A 19,415-nucleotide genomic window follows, 5' to 3' on the forward strand; every position below is an offset into this window, starting at 1 on the left:
TGGTCTCCAGCACTCATTCCCTCTTCTCCTTGGAGACTTTAATCCTTCTCCACTGACTACAGAAGAGGCCTAAGGAGAGTTAATGTCCCTAAAGATAGGTTTTTCCTAATAATTCCTCTCCTTTCTTCCTTGCTGCTAGACTTTGCTTGGAAAGGCTTTCAGTGTTACCACCATTCAGTTTCAAGATCAGCTCCGTTATCACACCTTACACACACCAAAATTCTGTGCAGTATGTCAGTCCCTGCAATCCCCTCCTGTCCTATAGGATGTGCTCACTGTGGACACTTGGTTCCCCTGAGCTTCATTAAGATCAACATTACATTAATTCTCCCACTTGTTTCTACTCTTTTACTTCCAGAGATTACTGAAATCATTTTGGGATCCTTCTGGATTGAGCACACCTTAAAAGATAACATATACAACTCCTCACTGAGCTTCCAGGTGATGCTTTCCTGTAATTAAGCAAGAGCTGCACAAATTCAGCTTCAACAATACCAGAACCTGATTTAGAGGCTTCAAAATACAGGACTGGAATGCTATTCCACATGCGTGGGCGATACCTAGCTTTCTGTTCTCACTCTTGGCTGCAATACTTCAATAATCATTATTAACTGAAGGCAGCAAGCCCAAAACAAGAACCACAGACTCTCTAAATTCCAGCAAAAGAAAAAAAAACCTAAACAGCGAAACTGTAATTTCTCTAAAATACAAATGAAGAGCTTCAAGTCACCATTACACTTTAAAATCAGCTGAACTGTTTAGACATGCAAAATTAATCAGCTGAGACAAAATATCAGGCTTCCCTCCTGAACCATTAACAGAGACTGACTACACTGAAACACACCCAGAAGTTAATTTCCAAAAGGTCAACTAACCTCTAATAACAAAAGGCACAAAACAATAGGGTTTTCAGGGAAAGAGGAGGAGGAAAACCTTCAAGTGTTATCATCAAAAGAGCAAGAAAACTGGCTTCAAGTTTGCTTTGCCCAATCTTCTGCTTTCACACTTGAGATGATAAGAAGCCATCAACAGCAAGAATGACCAGATATGACTTCAGAGCAAAGGTCCCAAATACTGAGGATTTCGCACACACAGAGAAAAGGAAGTCAAGTTCCGCATGGAAACCAGAGGTCTGTTTATGTTTGAGTATTTGTAATCACCACCAAAAGGAAGCTGTGGGTTTATTTTTAGGGATCTATTTTTAGTGACAGCATTATCTCAACATTGTCATTTTATGGTATTAGGGGAAAAAATGGTTTCCTCGTACTAAACTTAGAGTCATCATATTTCCTGTAAGTAAGGATCAGCTCAAAAGTCAAAAAAAGGCACTAAAAAATGAAAAAATCTTCCTGGGTTCTCTTCCCTTGACTAGATGTTGAATCAATTTTTCCAAGAGGCTACTGGTGCTGCTTAGTCTGAAGTGCGAAGAAACACAAATTGTTATTCACAAAGAAAACGAGCTTTGCTTAAAGGCTATTCTCAAAAGATGCCCACTGATGCTGGCAGTATATAAACTAATTTTTAGGTCATATTAGAATAAAGACTAATTTTTCAGCCTCCAAGCTCAACTGGCATAAGAAACAAAACAACTACTTCATGGTCACCTCCACAGTGACCAACCAGCAGGTTCCTGACCTCCAACCTGCTCCCAACACACATGAAACCAGGCAGCCCCAAATCACAATGGTACATTCAAACACAAACAGACTAAGACTATAAAGCTAATAGGAAATGTCAGAAATTCCTAACTGCAACACAAGTAGTCTGTTGTACACAATTCCCTGTGAAATGACCACAGGTGACAACCAAGAGCAAAAGGTAAAAGCAAAAATGCTAATCTAGAAATTCAAATTGCATGGAAAATAAAATTCTCCACAGTATTCCTCCAGAAGATTATCTATTGCTTAGGGGGTTTAACAGACACTTGAAAAGGAGACAGTGCATCCAGTGACATAAAAGTTGTCAGCACTGTAATAAGTAACATCCCAAAAATCTTAAAATAAACTATTTTACCCTTGCATATGATTTTTTCCTACACTCACCATTGGGGCTGTTCTGTGATCAAAGCTCTGCAAAAAGGTATTCTGAGCCCATTTTGACCAGTAAGCATTAGAAAAGACTGTTCCTAATGCCTCCAGAAACAACTGAAGCTTGGTAATAAAAATCACTGCAGTGATGAACTCTGTGAAGACAGCTCATTACAGTATCCAGAAATACATATAAAATAGGCCAATCACCTAGAGGGCAAGCCAAGGCAAATACAATGCAGGGCTAACTTAACAATCAGATTCGTGGCTTCAAGCCTTCTTTACAAACTGGAAGGTGTACTTCGCATTAAAAAGCTCTGCAAAGTCTGTGTTCCACAATGAAGCTGGTGTGGAAGTTTCTCACACAACTTTTCCCGGTTGACCATGGCTGACAGGAGAAAGACGAACACTAACATCTGAAACTATCTGAAATAGGGATGAAGCTATATGCACAAGTGGATATACCTTATTTCCCACCACTTTAATTAAAGAGCAGAATCTTCTGTGCTGAAGGAAAAAGCAGTCCCACAGTTGATGATCTATCCCTGTCTCAAAGGTGGATGAAGCACAGCTGAAAAGCAGGTACATCTTTAGCAGTAATGCTCAATTGTTGCTCACTGCATTTCCTTAGCACAGTTGCTGTAAAACACATCCAAAAGCTAATCATCTTGGTCCCCTATTTTGGAAATACTTTTGCAGAACTGCAGTCAAGGTCAGAAATTATTTTCTAAGTTCTGCAGAATTTATATATATATAAATGTGGTCTGTAGCACCAAGTATGTGTTCAGAATTCAAACCTTTTCTCCTCATCGGAAGTAAATATCATATCACTAGAGTTACAGACCAGCTTTACAGGGCTCATACTCCCCTTTTTTTACAACAATTCTCATATTTGTACTGAAAAAATAAGAAGACTGAAAAGTCAGAAGACTGAGGCAGATGGTCAGAACTAGATAACTTTAGAGAAAAAAAAAGCAAAAAGCAAAACTAATAATTTTACACTGCTGCTCCAGGTAGATCTCTACACAAGTTGAGGAAAGATGGAGACTACAGCTGTAGAGGCTCCTGCATTACTTACTTGTATAGCATAAGCTAAATTCTAATCTGTTCTTATTTTCTGTTAGCTTCACAGTGCAACTAAATGTATGAAGAGAGCATTCTGCACTGACATGAAAGGAATAAAGCCAACATGGCAGCATGCCCTTCTCAGCTGAATTTGCTATTCTTGCTATTTTTACTGTGTTTTAAACATAACGTACACTGACATCATCTCTCCTTTTTCACAGGCTACAGTTGTTAGGAACACCACATACTTCCATGACAGACATTAACACAGAGACAAGTGAAACTGGGAAAAGAAAATATAAAAGCACACAAGAGAAAACTCTTAAATTTCATAGGTTTTAAATCCTATTTTTTGACATTCCTTGCATTTTCAACAGCAGGCCTCTTTTGCGTGCAGGCATCCAAGCCCCACATGACAACTTGTGCCCAGGTACAGCTGTCCAACTCTGGTCACTGCTGCGCAGACACACAAAGCTCTGCCTGCACATCTCTCCCCACCGACACGGACATGCCTTGTTCTCAGCCCCTGTCCCTCATCTCCTCTCTTCCTCTACCTGCCCCACTGAATCAAGCACTAAAGCAGGAAATAATTGTCACATGAAGCTGCTGACACATTTCCTGCTCCCCTGCAGCCAGGAGGGGAGAAAGAGGGTCTCTGGGGTCACATAACTCATCCTGGCATGCCCAGTGGGGCACACTGTTTCCAAGAAGATAAAATTCTGTAATGCATCCTGGCATAAGCTCTGCAATACTGAATTTCCTAGGCAGACCTTGACATCCCATTTTAACTGCATGCCTCAGAACATAGAGGACTGCTAATCCTTTTATACTCCACCCAAACCACTCGTGTCATGAACTGTGTCACAGGCAATGCTCACAACAGAAATTTCACATGATGAAAAATTGCTAGGTTTAGCTGATAGAAGCATCGAACAGCAGACCACATCCCAAATAAAAGCCTCACAACAGCAAGCCCCACCACTCCCTAACGCCATATGTGTAACACCTCTCTCTCTTCTACAGTAAAGGTGTAGCTTTTCAGTTTTTGGAAGTGGCCAATGAGGAACCCCCTCATCATGTCCTCATCCCTGTTAAACACAAGTTCTTTGCCCTGTCCTTCTGCATTTGACATTCAAGTAGCAAACAGTGGCAGATTTGCTGTGCAAGTAATTGTGCCAGTTCCATAACTATCATGACAACTTTATGCAGACAAAGTTCTTTAAAGCTGTGAAGATGTTCCTTTCTTTCCCCTCTGCTCCCCCTTCCCAGTTGCATAAGCCTATTTTTCAACACTTGACAAGAGAACGAATGCATTAGATCACAAAGGACCAAATCTGTTGCTGTTGTTTTCCTTTTAAGCTTCCTTAATTAGCCCTCCAGTTTTTGGAAAGTAAAAGGAAAGAAATGCACTGTGGTACAGAACTATCAATATTAACGAACAAGACAGATCTCCAGCTTTTAAAAATATTCTGTTTGAGGCTAAATCAGAGTATCTAAAAGTGGCCTATTTGGAATAAGTATGTCACCAAGTTCGATATTTAGGTCAGTTTTTGTGCAATAATTCTAGTCTGTCCTGAAAACAGAAGTTCTGTTCACCTCAGGACACATACATATAGGAAAACCAATCCCAATACCTATTCACCTTCCAAAACTTCAGAGGCAGAGCACGAGAGTGGTCTTGGCTGTGATAGATTCCACTGTTAGAATGAATCTGATTATACAGGAGCAATGCTTATTCTTAATTCAATTAAACTCCAGTCTCCACAAACACAAATTCAAATCTTTTCTAGCATACACCTATTTATTGCAGGAGTGATGCATTAGGATTTGTCTCCTTCTGAACCACCACTAAAAAGTCAACATTGCCAATATTCTGTGGGGAGAAAGACTGCAGAGCAAGCATTCTTTGCAAGCTTCCTTTCAAGACTGAGCTTGTTATTTAAAAGTTAAAACAACATCATCTTCTACCTCTTCTGAAGTATACAGAATATAGATATGAATTGCTTTTTCATAGTTAAAAACTGAATTGAGCCATTTTAATGAAGTATTTTACCAGGGATTTCCTTCTGCAATAAAATTTATAATTAAAGCTTTCATTACACTAAGTAAGAATCAGAAGCCTCAGTTTTCAGCAGCATGTATCAGGAGCACAAAGGAGAGGAACTACTCTGAAGAACTACTGCTCAATGTAAGTCAACACAAATGTCACTTTCAGAACAAATGTCATTAAACAACATCTATATTTAAAATACAGTCTTAAATATTATTCATAACAACTCACAAAAGTGCAAGTACTATATACAACACCAGTATTAGGGAAGAATCTGTAAACACCATATGACCTAGCCCATAGCAAGCAACTAGAAACTAAGTTTCAGAGCCATAACAGCACCCTTGCTAAATATGCTTGCTTTTAGAAACACAGTGCTTTACACAGTATTTTCTTAGTTAGCATGATTGTTTCAGCAGCTTTGAACTTGATTAGTTCCCAAACACCTGAGGGAGAATACCTCATATAAATGTTGGGGTTTTTCCCCAGCAATAGGAAATGAATGTTAGTTTGCCTGAACTACAGAGCTGAAGATTCAACTTTTGTAATTTCTTTATACATGTAAATCAAGTGTGGTACACCTTACAATTAAGCTCTTTGACACAAACAGCATCAGCTGGAGGAAATCTGAGCTACTTTTGAAGCACTACTAGTTTCCCTGTTTCTGTTCTTCAGAAACAATGTTACTGTGCAGCACTTCCCACTCGACTGCCTTGCATACAATCATGCTTGTCTCTGTTTTTCTGTCTCAGGACAGGAACCCCAAACATCAAAAAAAAAACAACTTGAAGTGGCAAAATACTGTTTGAAAATCCATGAATGCAGAATGCTAATTTTCAGGTTTGGGGGCTGGGGAGTTGGGGTTTAAAATGCCTTTATTTTTCCTCAAAGCATGTTTTACCAACTAAAAGAATAGCATAGTTTCTTCACCTCTGACAGTCTGAAAAGACACTTGAAACTATGTATTTTCTTTCTACACTTACATAAGAATGGGAGGTTATCATGAGTGCATGGGGATATGTTCTCATGCTGGCTATCATCCCGATGCTGTTAGTCATTTGGGTGAACCAAAGAGAAAGAGAGAAGCACAGCATGGCACAGAACAAGCTTATGCTGCCAGTAATTCAGAGGGGCTTTCTGGCCATTTATCTCTAGCTCTGAAGTTCATTGTTTTCCACTGTTTTCCTCACTCATTAGATTTGCCTTTCATTTATCTGATGTCAAACCCTCTGGAGATGAAAGGACACCACTGTCCTAGGGACAGCCCCAAAGCAGCAAGGACTCAAAAACCTGACAGACCGTGCCTCACCATCTCATAAAACACGCCTTGGGGATTTTTACCTTGAGGCTTAACAGACCTAAGCAGATATGCCAGAACAGCTTCTTTTAAAAGAATTTTAAAACTTACTAGGAGAAAAAGACCCTAAAAGACATTTTAAATGATGCATGTGCTAGAAGGTGCATTAGTTACTGTTTGAAGAAAGTTTGACATCCAATCAAACCTTTTAAAAAGCTCACAACCTAGGCTGTATCATTGGCTATCAGCTGGATAATACATTATTGCAATCTAAAGATAAAACAGATCTAGTGCTACATAAGTGTCTCCAAGTACCGCTACATAAAACTAAGTTGCTTTTACATAGTAAAGAGCATGGAGAGTCCTATCAAGTAAGGAACTAATGAGCAGTTTAGGGCTGACTACAAAACCAAATAGAGCACGCTGAGAACACAGTAAAAAAACTTCAGTTGCAGTAAGTATGAAAAATAGAATTGTTCAAGATATATAAAGCTTTAGCAAAAAAGTGGCAGGGATTAAGAGATAAAACAGACAACTGCAAAAATACCTTTCAACAACAGAAGGTGAAACTGAAGAGTAAACAAAAAAATGCAAGCCCTAAATTCCTATCATTAATTGTGTTCTTAGCCCAGTATAAAATTTACTTTACAAAGGTTTTAGTTAGCAACCTTTTTTCACTGACAGAAAATTATTTGCTTATTACAAATAACCCAAAAATCAGTTATTAAACTAGAGAGAGGTTCAGCAACACTTCAAAGCAGGAAAAAATTCCTTTATTCTAGCAATTTAATATTTAGGTTCTATGTAAGGAATGAATTTTTAAAACCCTGAAATTACTTTAGGTTTTAATAACACTGAAAAAATGCTTTTTAACTGAAATGTTGACAGTTATATTTGTCATCCTTGCTGTTAAAATGATCTCAGTAGATCCATCCAGCTGATAAGAAAATGGATGAAGTTCAGTACAGCACTTTGCTTACACAGCCTCAGTAGAAAGAAATGTTGGTGTAAATGCGGAAAAACTCACCTCCCTATTGCCTGTGCTCATGCCTATTACCACGAGCTCTCAATCTGGATTTTTCCAAAAAAAGCAAGAACAGCAGCAATAGCAGTTCTTGACCATCAAAAAGGAACAGTATTGCTGCATGGAGAAGACTGAACTGGGGGAAACTCTCCAGACATCCCATTCCCAGCAGAGTCAGCAGCATTCTCACCTTTGATGCTTGTCGCAGCCACCGCAGATATTCAGTGAAGTTATCGAAACAAATGTAGTAGGTCTGGCTTTGAGGTCCAGAGGAGCTAAATGCTAAACAGTGCTGGTGCTTTTTCACTTCTTCCACCTACGGCAGAGACACAAAACTGAGTCAACAAGAATCAAAAATCTCTTTGCAGAACTCCCGAAAGGCAAAGTTAAAGTGTGCCCAAGAGCAGATCATCAAGGAGAGCCAGACTAACCATCTCAAACAACCAAGCTGGACCTTGGTTGTCAAATAAATATGAAATCTACACACACAAGCAGGAATAAGAAAAGAAGAAGGAAAGAGCTAACAGAGAAAACCATCAAGAACATAAACATTTTAATAGAAACTGAACACCATAAAAGGTTTGCCAGTGAAACGCATTTAAGGCTGTTTTTATGCAACCTAAAAAAATACAATTTTTACTCCCCGGTTATTAAAAACAGGCTTAACAAAATGCTGCTCTTACAGTCCAATTAAATTCTTTGGCATTTCTCAACTTGTTAAAAAACACCCAGAGTACATCATTCTGCTACCATACACGAGAAGTCCCACACAACTTATGGTGTCAATGTCTCAGTACAGCATTTTGGAAAGCCTTTGCAAACCAGGAAGTGCAGAGTATTTATGGGGATGAGGAAGAATATTTTTTGAGCAATAATTTAAAAAACACTTAGTTCTGTGCCAAGCACCCTCCTCCCAAGCTTTGTCAGCAGAAGCCCTCAGTACATTTTTCTGAGCTTAGTTATCCTTTTCTTTTAAAATTTGTTGTCAACTTTCTGCTTAACACAGTCTGCATGTTTTATATCACATAAGGCATTTCTGTGCAAAAGCTGCTTAGAAATTCCACATTAAGCAATTAAAATGGTACATAATCTTTTCCCTTTTAAAATTAAAAGAAATATATTGAGATGAAAAGAATATTTATCTCAAAGAGAAGGCTGATGGGAACCTTAATCCTGTCCTTTCCAGCAATCCACAGCCAAGAACACAATTCACTCTCCAGAGTTCACACACTGTTGCCAAAAGAAGACAATGTTTCTACTTCAGTATCTCCCAGGAAGAGTTGAAGAATCATGTGAAGAATCATAAAAGAGGCAGGAAAAACAGCTCGTAGAAGGCAGCTCTGCTTTTCACACTGCTAGTATAGAATATTAATGAATCAACTCTAGTCTGCATATATAATACTGTGAAACTTGTTTCTCTCCAAATAACTCTTCAGAATTCAACTTACCAGAATGTAAGGTAAAGGAGGATTACTTAAGCTGTAAATTCATCCTCAAGATTATGATTCTCTTCCCATTACCTCAGTTAAACAAGCCAACAATAGTTTTCTGAAACACTGCTTAGGTTAAAAGAATGATGTTGTAATCTTACTGTCTTCACTACGTTTCACAGAAGAGTTAAGGTTGGAACAGACCTCCAGAGGTCATCTGGCTCAACCCCCTGCTCAAGCAGGTCCACTTAAAGCCAGTTGCCCAGGACCACGTCCAGATGCTTTTAAGTATCTCCAGGGGTGAGGGATATGCCATCACTCATCTGGGTAACCCATGGCAGTGCTCAGTCACCATCCCAGTGGGAAAAATATATTTGCTTGTGTTCAGTCTGGAACTCCTGGGCTTTAGATGTAATCTATCAGAAAAAAGTCCGGTTTTTGCTTTTCACAAGGAAAAATGTTTGTTGCTGTTAGCTTACAACAGACCACTACTCATACAATGCTGAATACTCAGAAACTCACACTATGTTCAGAATAAGCCCATGCCCTTATTTGTTAATTTTCAGAACTAAAGAATAATCCAGCATGGATAAAACCTCAATGAGGAGGAACGGCAGAGAGCATACACAACAGACCTGCATGTATCCTTTGGCTGTATGCTACTGCATACATAAACCACTTAACACTGCACACAAGAAAAAGACACTGATTGTGCATCCATTGCTTTTCTTTGTAGTTTTAAGTCAAACATTCTAAATCATTAAATATGACCGACCATAATCAAAAGTAATTTATATACTTTGAAAATCCCATTTATAGAAACAAGCTTTTGGAGGGTCAGAATGATCCTAATTGAATGCAATCTTCTCTTCATAAATAGACAGGGGTTAATCAAGCAAATAAATGAAATAAAATATCTTACTTTTCCACCAATTAAAGGGAGGACATGCATCTTTCCAGTCTGGCTTTCTTTTACTGATGAGACAATTAGGCATGTTCCACAAAGGATAGCTTGGCGTCTTGTCCATCTGTTGACTGGCAAATGTATTTTCCCTTTTCGAACGTTGTACATTCCTGAGAGCTGAATCCGTTCGGAGCTGCCAGTGCTGTGGGGCTTTCCTGAAATAGAAACAAAAGCATCCACTTAATCACAGAAAATCTTTGCCTCTTTCACTCAAGTCATCTTGAGACTTGATCAGGAAATTTTCAAGCTACAAACTGCAGCATGGCAAATGATGTACAGCTTCAAAACCATGCAAGCAGGTAATTTAATATTAGCTTCAGCACAGTCTTTTTCCATACAGGTTGGTATGATGAGGAGCAGGTCACATTAAATAATCTGCAATAACCATAGAAGCACCAATTAATGGTATCAGCCTTCTCTCTAGAACCTGGAAATCAAATGTTCATCCACAACAATAAGGAATTGGCTCCTGTTGAGTTCAGGAGGCGTGTGGTAACTGCAGAAGGGGGAGATGTAGTGCATGCTGACCCATATCTTTGCATTTCCACGTCTCTCCTGGCTATCCTTCAGGTCATGGATCAAACAGCTTCAAAAGCTTCCCAAAGAACACAGGCCCTACCTCCCCCAGCCCACACTGCTCAGTCCAACCCCCACAGCAGAGGCAGCACACTCAGCCATTACGTTAGCAGGGGCAATGCAGATGAAATCCCTCAAAGACCCTGCTTTAGTCTGAGTAAAGATTTGGAAAGAGTGAGGTTATTTTGTGTATATTCCAACGAATTCATTATTTTTAGTAATTCAGATTATTAGCATAGCTATCAATTAGACCAAATCTGTTAAATGACTTTAAATGCCTCAGATACTACTAATCTAATCTATTAATAGGATTCTACTCTACAGAAAACATCATGAGCGATGGCAACACAAAGACAACCATCTCTCAACTCTGTTCTTTCAGGATGTAAAAGGGAGGCACAATTTACTCATTCTAATCTGATTTATCTACACCAAGTTACCCTATCAAACCTTAAACAGTCCAGCCCAAATTTGAGTAATCCAAATACATGTAAGTATTTTGCAAACAGAGACAAGAGCTAATCATGTTCAGGTTAAACCAGTTCAAATTTATGTAAGAACACCAGTGTCAATGAACTTTGGGAGGGAGCTCCCCTGGATAAACAAACCAAAGGGTATGTTAATTTCAAGTAGCTTCCCTATCACAATAAAAGATAAATCACTAATTTCCCCACACTAATATTTACCACAATTCCTAAATACAAGGAAATAATAACTCATTAGGACTCCAGAAAAGCAGAGTTGATTCTAACACTAACATTTCAGAGCTGTGCCTACAATCTCCAGCAGTGACAAGTGCTGCACACTATTACTTCAACTTGCTATTATTCCTGCTTGCATGACAGCTCATTTGTCTCAATGAGTCTGCTCTTGCCTTCAAATTGTCTACAGAAAGATAGAAGACACCTACCACATGCCCTATCCACTGCCATTCTCTCAGCCCTGCCCAGCCCATGCCAATTCTTGTCCTTATCTTTAAAAGCAGCCTTTTTGAATCTTCCTGCCAATTTAATGAGCCAACACTTGGCACAGTTACCCTCAAGCCTTGCTCTGCTCTAATAAACACCAGCATTTAGGCTACCAGCATCTGCCAGTTTGGATCTGCAGGAACATCACTGTTGCTTGAAGCTGAAACATGGCAACTTTAATGCCCACAAGGTATCAGCATCAAATTCAAAAATAGGTGCTCCAAGAAAGCAGTAGTTACACTGCCAAGCAGTATAACTACAGCAGTATAATCCACAGAAGCTGTGGATTAACTCTTTGTCTAACACAGGGAAATGGGACACGTGTTCCGTGCAAAGCCACAAGACAACTGATAGAGAATACAAGTGAGTAAATTAGAGTAACTCAGCCTTAACAAACACAAAAGCTGAACCAAACACTACATTTGGAATATGAAATATTTAGTTCTTATAGTAACTGAGAATTAATCTAGCTTGTGCAAAATGTCGCAGAGCACTGATTAAAGAATTAACGCACATAAACAACCACATCTCTGTAATGGAGTAAAAAGTGCTTGATAAATACTAATAGCACAACTGTATAAGGAATAGCTGTCAGGGATGTGTGCAGCTGCACCTCTAAAATTTTGTTCTATGACCTGATTCTTAGGTCTGTTCTCTGACTATGTGCTCTCTAACTTCCCAGGAGAAGCAGAACATGCTGCTGATAGAAACCCCTTAAGACTGCAAGACATAAATTCAATCTCTTGGGAAGACAAGCTCATTTAGCATTTCAACAGAATCAAATGCAACTTTCACAAACATTCAGGAACAAAAGGCATAATTTGCACTTAATCTGGGCAGACCTGTGTCCTAGAAAACACCAAACCTCAGAAATGTTTTAGGAATATCTTGGATAGGAAAGAGCATGAGCTCTGGTTACAGTGCTGCAGCCAAGATGCTTGGTAGGAAACACAACAGCATTCTGGGGCAATCAAGCAGTAGCATGCATTATCCTGCCTAGTCCAGTGGTAAAACGACTACCACACTTGGTACTCACACTTCATAGGGAGTACTGGAAAGCTAGTCTTGGGAAATTTACAGGGGAAAATAAATTCAGATGCCTGAGAAATCTGCTTTCTAGGACCAGACCCTCTTGGGCTAAGTACATTATGTTAGGCAAAGGTGGAACCACAAAACTACTCAGAAGTCTCTGAAAAGTAGTTCCTAAAATTTCACGTAAATTCTCAGCATTTGTAAGTCGCAAGATTAGTACCATTAGTAAAGTTTACTAAAAAACCTGGAAAAGAGCTATCACTAGAAGTATTTCTGCTAGATATGAACTGTATTTTCTCTCAAACTTCATATTTGACTAGAAAATTACTGGAATATGAACTTTCAGTTACTCCTACAAATACAAGAGAAAAAAAAAGCAGCCCTTTAAACTTCAAGGAACCCTTCAAAGCATTTAAGGTGCTTTTTTCCCAGCAAGTACTGTCCTTTGCTAAGTGAAAACCAGAAGGTTTCTTGATGAGAACATACAGAAATAAACACTGGACCAATTTCATTAAAGCAAATGGTTTCTCTCTTCCATTTCTTGTCTACTTCACTACATAACCAACCATCTGGTTGCACCAGATGATCTTTCAAGGTTCCTTCCAACCTGGGCTCTTCCCTGATTCTGTAACTTGAAAAGCTCATGTTTAATATTGGATCACATGTTGTTGCCTGAGACGCAATCTGCTCACATATTCAGTTTTCTTCCTGCTTAAGGACTGTCATCATTGATATTTGATAAAACACTGTGATACTATTATCATGCAAGTGGGGAAAAAAAAGGAGTCAAAAGCTACTGGCTTATTTTGATTTTAAACAGAGGTTAATCAAGGACATACCAACTAGCTGTGGAACTAAATTCCTAGATTCATAAATCCGCCCAAGTATTTTTTGCAGGTAACAGTGAGCAAAAGCCATTTGAAAAGCAGCAGCCTTGCCTACTAAAAAATAAGCTTGGACAGACTAAGCTTTAAAGAGCTCAGGTATTAGCTGCCAAGAGAACATAAAAGCAGGAAAAGTTTAAATGACAGTGTGCTCTGCCACAGCAGAAGTGGGATGGGGTTTGGAAAGAGTGTGAAGCAATCTAAGGCTGGCTTAGATTCCTCACTTCAGGGAGGAAAGCAGCAGGTGGCAGAGTCTCCTGCAAGAGGGCTCATGAGTGGAGGACGTGGGAAAGGCTCAGAACTGCACCTGCCTTTTCTATGACCTGGAAAACAACCAAATCAGAAGGAAGTGACATTTTTTCTTCCAAGAGTACAGAAAGATGGGGGGTAATTTGGACTACAGCTGAATGCCTTCAGGCCATGAATCAAGCACCACAAATTACGGCATAACTACAGCATCACCACCAAAAATCTGTTGGTTTTGAGGTACCCTGCCTCTAACAGTGCCAGTGGAAGCACTGTTTTCAGTAAAAGCACCAGCAGTCCCCCAATCTGCCTCACAGACCTCCAATTCAAGATTTAGAAGGCTGCATGAGATTCACATACTGAGATGATTCTTCAATTTTAACTAACCCTGAAGGAAGCAAATGAGTTTTCACAAGGGCTTGTGATAATATACCAAAGCCAACAGTCATGCAGATAAAATGGCAATGATGATCCTTTGCGACTTGAAACATAAATTTGAATCCTGCCAAAAACTTAAAATATAATTACTGTTGCACTGATCAGAGTGAAGGCAAATAAGCCAAAACATCCAGAAGAGTCACATACCAGAAAATGTTTTTCAAATGCTAAGCCCAACCAAAGCAGTTTGAGTATTTTAGCAAGAAACCATAAAAAAGATTATTTTTCATTCCTGTCAGGTCTCCAAGACTACAGCAACTCCTAAGCACCCCCACAACAGGACTTTTGTTCTGTGCAAGGCATTAGAAGAGATGCCTCAAGGAATTACGAGCAGACCACTCATTTGGCTATCTTGATATTCATGGCTGAATTCCTCTCAGTTTTAACTCCTCCCAAGTCCTGGAGGGAAACTAGCAGTATTCACAAGAATAAAGAAAAGCAAGGAATTTGATTGAAACAGCAGGACTGTCTTTAGAATCACAGAACCTACCCTGCTTCATAGGAAGCAGAACGGGACAGGGGTAATCTTTCCATGATGTTAAAGAACTAAGATCTCACCACAAGCAGCCTGGGAAGCTCCGGGTACACAACACACTGACATCCTGCTTGGTGTAGAGACTTGAAACTTTATTAAATAAATACCCACAGCCACTTGCTTTGGATTCTGGAGTAAAGCTCTTTATCCCAGCGATGAAAGGCATGTGGAATAAATTACCAGCAGAAGTTATAAAATACCAGCTCATTATGGGACATAAAAGTACTTGGGGAGGAAAAAAAACCTCTCTTTAGCAATATGGCTGATTAAGTTGCAAGTACTTCGTATTCCCCCTGTTTGAAAAGTACAGCCAATAAAGTCTGTCTCTAAAGAGCGACTTAAGACATTACCAAAATAAGAGCAGGGGAAAGTGTTGACATAAGAAACACGTTCACTTCTGTGCAGCAGGTCTTATTTTTATTACTAATATTGGTTTGATGGAATGAAAACTAAAAATTCCTCGTGACCTGCATGGTGCAGGCAGCCCAGCCAGCTGGAGAGACTGCCCACCCCCCAAGCCATCTCGGGTATTTGCCAGTGGTAAGAGAGGCTTAAGTTATTATTCAGCAGGAATACTGTCGAAGTTTGAGACTTCTCAGAAGTGACTGAATTCACTCTGAGTGCCTAATTTAGGGATGTACTTCTCCTGCTACAGTTGGGCAGCTACAGAGATCATCATCCTCCTCTGCATAGTTGGGCCCCCAACCCGAGGCCAGCATTGCATCAGCCCTACCACATCAGCTGCTCCTCGCACGGTGTCCCCGAGCCCCTTCAGACAAAACAGGCTGCTTTCATTTCTTGCTTCTTTTCACTGAGAGGCCTTAGGGACAGCTCAAGGTGAGCAGTCCAGCATGGAGAGCAGAGGAATGGCACGTAGGGGCCAGAGCTGTGACATAGTGGCTGCTGTGGAGCGGACATGCAATCAAACCCACCCACGGCTTTCAGCAAGTCATTTCAGAAACAAGATATTACACACACAAATATTCTGTGAATTTCAATTCTTGTACGCATTGGAGCAAAAGAACACCCAAAAACCACCATTCAGTTTTGAAGATTTTGATCTGAATCCAGTTGGGAAAGCTGGGCTATTCCCTAGCTGGTCAGGGAGAGCCAGCAGGGTGGGTGGCAGCCCCTGAGTTCACACCTGGAGAACCATCTCCACCACCTCACTGAACTGAAACCAGAACAGCTCATCCCACCTCGCCTGTGAACCTGCAAATCAAAGCTCAACACTGGTCCTGCCTAAATAAAAGTGCAGAGAGGCCTCAATTAGCTCAAAACGTGGAAAGCCCTTGAGTGTCTTTGCCCACCTTTTGGGAAACTATGCTGCAATTGTTGTTGCTGAAACCTTACTGCCAAATCATTCTGCAGATTTCTACTTTTGCTCAAGTCCTTTCATTAAATACAGACAAAACTGTCTGCAATGTTTTTGAAGCTTTTCAGTCATGTAAGGCTGTTCCCCTTTCATTCTCGTCAAACTAAGGACAGCAGTGATGACTTCAGGCAAGCTCCAGTGCAATGAGATAAAAATAAAGCAGCAAGTGAGATTTAAAAAAGAAAAGAGAGGGTGGCAAAGAAAGCAAAAAAAAAAAAAAGAAAAAAAGTAATACTTCAAACTATTGTACTGCTCTCTTTTTTTTTATTTGAAACGTACAAAGAAAACCTACATACAGACCCCTGCTTATTAGAAGTATTTTTTCTTGTCCCCACTGTTTTAATTTAGAAACGAAGGCACAGAATTAGCAGGTTTTATATTTACCTAATACCAAAGATTCACCTCACAGTCTCTACTAGCAGGCTGCTTTTGCAAAGGTAACAGACCAAGAATATATATCAAAGTTTCACCTGTCAAATCATTCCAAAATTAGCAACTGAATTCTTTCCCTCAAAGCTACTTAGACTCTTAAAGATTGCTGCAAGACTTAACACAAGGCTGCAGACTGATTCTATACTGCTTGGTCAAGGAGGAACTTGGTTGCCATTATACTGTTCTTAAGGGCATGTAACTATCAGCATAGTTCCATAGTTTACTCATTATACTCCTCATTCTGCTGCACCGTGTATAGTATGGATACTGGAGGAAACAGAATTAGTTAAGTATCCTTTAGGAATTAGCAGTTCAAGCTCTACTGTTAGAAGGCTCTACTATCCTTTCACCTGAGAAAGAAAAGCAGACTCCAGATGATGAATTTTACTGAACTGTGTTAAATTCATCCTTTTCTTTAAGGAAACATTCAATATGAGACAAAATTGGCAGAGTAGAACACAGACAACCCTCTAGTCTTTGTACAACATGCTCCTCCTACTTTACAGGAAAATCACCCTTAAAAGCAAGGATTACCATTACGTGATATGATACAATAAAACATAGTTAATAGTTCTATAGTCATAATCCTACCCTCCACTTCAAAGTAAATCCTCACTGGAGGAAAGGTTTGTATGCATTTAATACAGAAAATATCCCTCTTTCCCCATTGAGACAGAGTTTAGTCTTCGTTCACTTGATCATTCCCTTTACCTTGTTCTCAACAAGACTCACCATCTTGACACAGGAGCCCTAAAACCATGGTACCAACACGTCCAAGGATATCACAGGCAAAATGCAACAAAAATCCCTTCTCTGAAAAGCTTTTCTATCAAGTGCCACGTAGATCCATGGATGATGGCTGTAATACCTATAATGTCAAAACCTAAGTATCAAAGTATATAAGCAAATATAAGCAAAAGCTTCTGAAGGAAAACCTAACAGTGATTCAGCAGAATTCATTGAAGAGTCATTGCTAACCAGCACAACTCCTACACTAGGACAACCTAATAAAGGCAACAAGCTAAAGCAGGATATGTAGCAGTGGACAGGATGCTATTTGCAATTTAAAGCACCCAAGCACAGAGGAAATTCATCTGGATTACTATGTAGAGACAGCAAACACAAAGCCTTGGAATGCAATTGCTCTGATTGTAGCAAGTGAACTCAAGATCTAGCTGCTTCAATGTTATTTTGACAGATTTTGAAGTTCAGTTTGTACAAGCAAACATCTATAAACACACAGTGACCACCAACAAACTGAAAAGCCACCTGGTTCTTAAACTCTTCACCCCATCTATCCCTACAGACTACTCTTGCAGCTGAAACACGGATCCTTCACATTCACTCTCAGACCTTTGCATCCCCATTCACTTCACTTGTCTGCAGGAAATCCATGAGGCAAGGTTGTTTACTTTAGCAAAATAAAGGCACACTTGATGTCCAAACTTCTGCTTGGAAGCAGAAGTTTGGTTTAACTTTTGTATTAAAAATACAATGGAGATGCAGGCTGAATTCTGTTGTTTTGTTAAAATATCTCATTTTGAAGAAAGCTTATAAAAGGGAGAGAGTCACCTAACAAAATTCAATACCGACTCTTTCGGGAAAGAACCATATGTCACCTCTCCTAGGAGAAATAACTGAGATATCCTGAAAATGTACCATCAAGAAAAAAATGTCATCTTCCTCCTGTGCTTTAACAAAGTTGCAAAAAGCTGCAATATTGGTCTATAGGCTTCCAGGAAGTCCTATCTAAAACAACTTTCCCATCTTGAAGTTAGGATTCATTTAAGGAAGCTACTGACTAAGTTCTTCAGTGACGTAATCTACCAAGTATTTCTGCTCAAAGTAAATTTAAAACAAAGTTAGTCTTACACTGGGAAGACTTGTGCTAAATTCTGGTTAAATTCCTTACATGTATTTCTTTAAAAGAATACTTTTAGCAATACATTTCAAGTTATCCCCAATTAAGATGGCCTCAAAAAACTCCACTTTCAAGTTTTACATTTCTATGCACTGATATTAAAGAGGTGAAAATGTAATAGATGGGGGCAAAAAAAAAAAAATACTTACAAAGTCACCAGTACTTGCCATGACTTTTATGACAGCATGTACAGCTTCTGTAGGATGGGACCTAGTGAATGCTCAACTGACCTTTCCCCTTCCTTCCCAATTCAGCCCCTATAAAGCACAGCTGAACAAAGTGCTGAAAATGCACTTTTTTTCTGGTGAAGTCATGCAAAAATTGAATTCTACTTGTTATACTCCAAAAGCACAATAAAGCCACAAGCACAGTAAAATCCCTGGCATCCCAAAGGATACTTATCCTGTCTAAAGCAATTGCTGTATTGGCAAAAGCTCTGAGCTAACCAACTGTTTAGGCAAAGCTTGAGTCTTGATGGAATTGAAGAGCAAAATTACACTGAAGTTAGCAGCAGCTTTCAGGTTTTATCAGTGTTAGATGCTCAACATGAAGCATGGCAATGTAGGCTCAAAATAACCACTTGAACGCACACTCCTCTGAGAAGGAAGAATGACAGCCCCTGGCAGAAGTTCATCAGTATGCCTCAGTACTACAACAGAAATGTAGGAATTCATGCTCCTTTTATCAGCAAAAGCTTAGCAAACCCCCACAAGCCCTTGGAACATACCTGCCTTGCCCCAAGGAGGGAAGATGTGGGTGGTCAAACATTTTTTTAAAAAGCTACAGAGGAACACATGTGCATGCTAGGTCAAGAATTGTTTTGCATTAACTTCTTACATAACACAAAAGTTATCTTTCAAAGTATTCTAGACTAAAATTCCATCAACTGCAAGATGATTAAGCTACTTTGTGTATATTTAAACATATTCAAGTTCCAAGTACAGTGATTTTTCTCCTTGTTCTTTTATCAGAAGAAACGAGTCAGGCATCCTACATATCTAAAAGCATGTACTAATCTAAATCCTTGTTAAGGTAAAACATTTTAAGTATGACACTTCCTACCACTGTAGCAGCATTGTTGCACAGATCAAAATCTAAACTCAAGATTTATCATCAGACCCAACTGATAAATAGCTTATATCAAAATAATT

General features: G+C 39.3%; 1 protein-coding gene across 1 annotated transcript in view; it reads right to left on the minus strand.

The window, feature by feature from the left end:
* The window catches only part of PHLPP1 (PH domain and leucine rich repeat protein phosphatase 1), a 135,569-nt gene that overhangs the window by 52,138 nt on the left and 64,016 nt on the right, over positions 1-19,415 (minus strand). The window contains exons 2-3 of the mRNA XM_074544905.1: positions 9,816-10,012; positions 7,654-7,779 (exon numbers count right to left, since the gene is read on the minus strand). Coding sequence (XP_074401006.1) covers positions 7,654-7,779; positions 9,816-10,012 — 323 coding nt within the window. The remainder of the gene's footprint in view (positions 1-7,653; positions 7,780-9,815; positions 10,013-19,415) is intronic.

The sequence above is a fragment of the Zonotrichia albicollis genome, chromosome 1 (assembly GCF_047830755.1).
Source record: "Zonotrichia albicollis isolate bZonAlb1 chromosome 1, bZonAlb1.hap1, whole genome shotgun sequence".
Taxonomy (NCBI): Eukaryota; Metazoa; Chordata; class Aves; order Passeriformes; family Passerellidae; genus Zonotrichia; species Zonotrichia albicollis.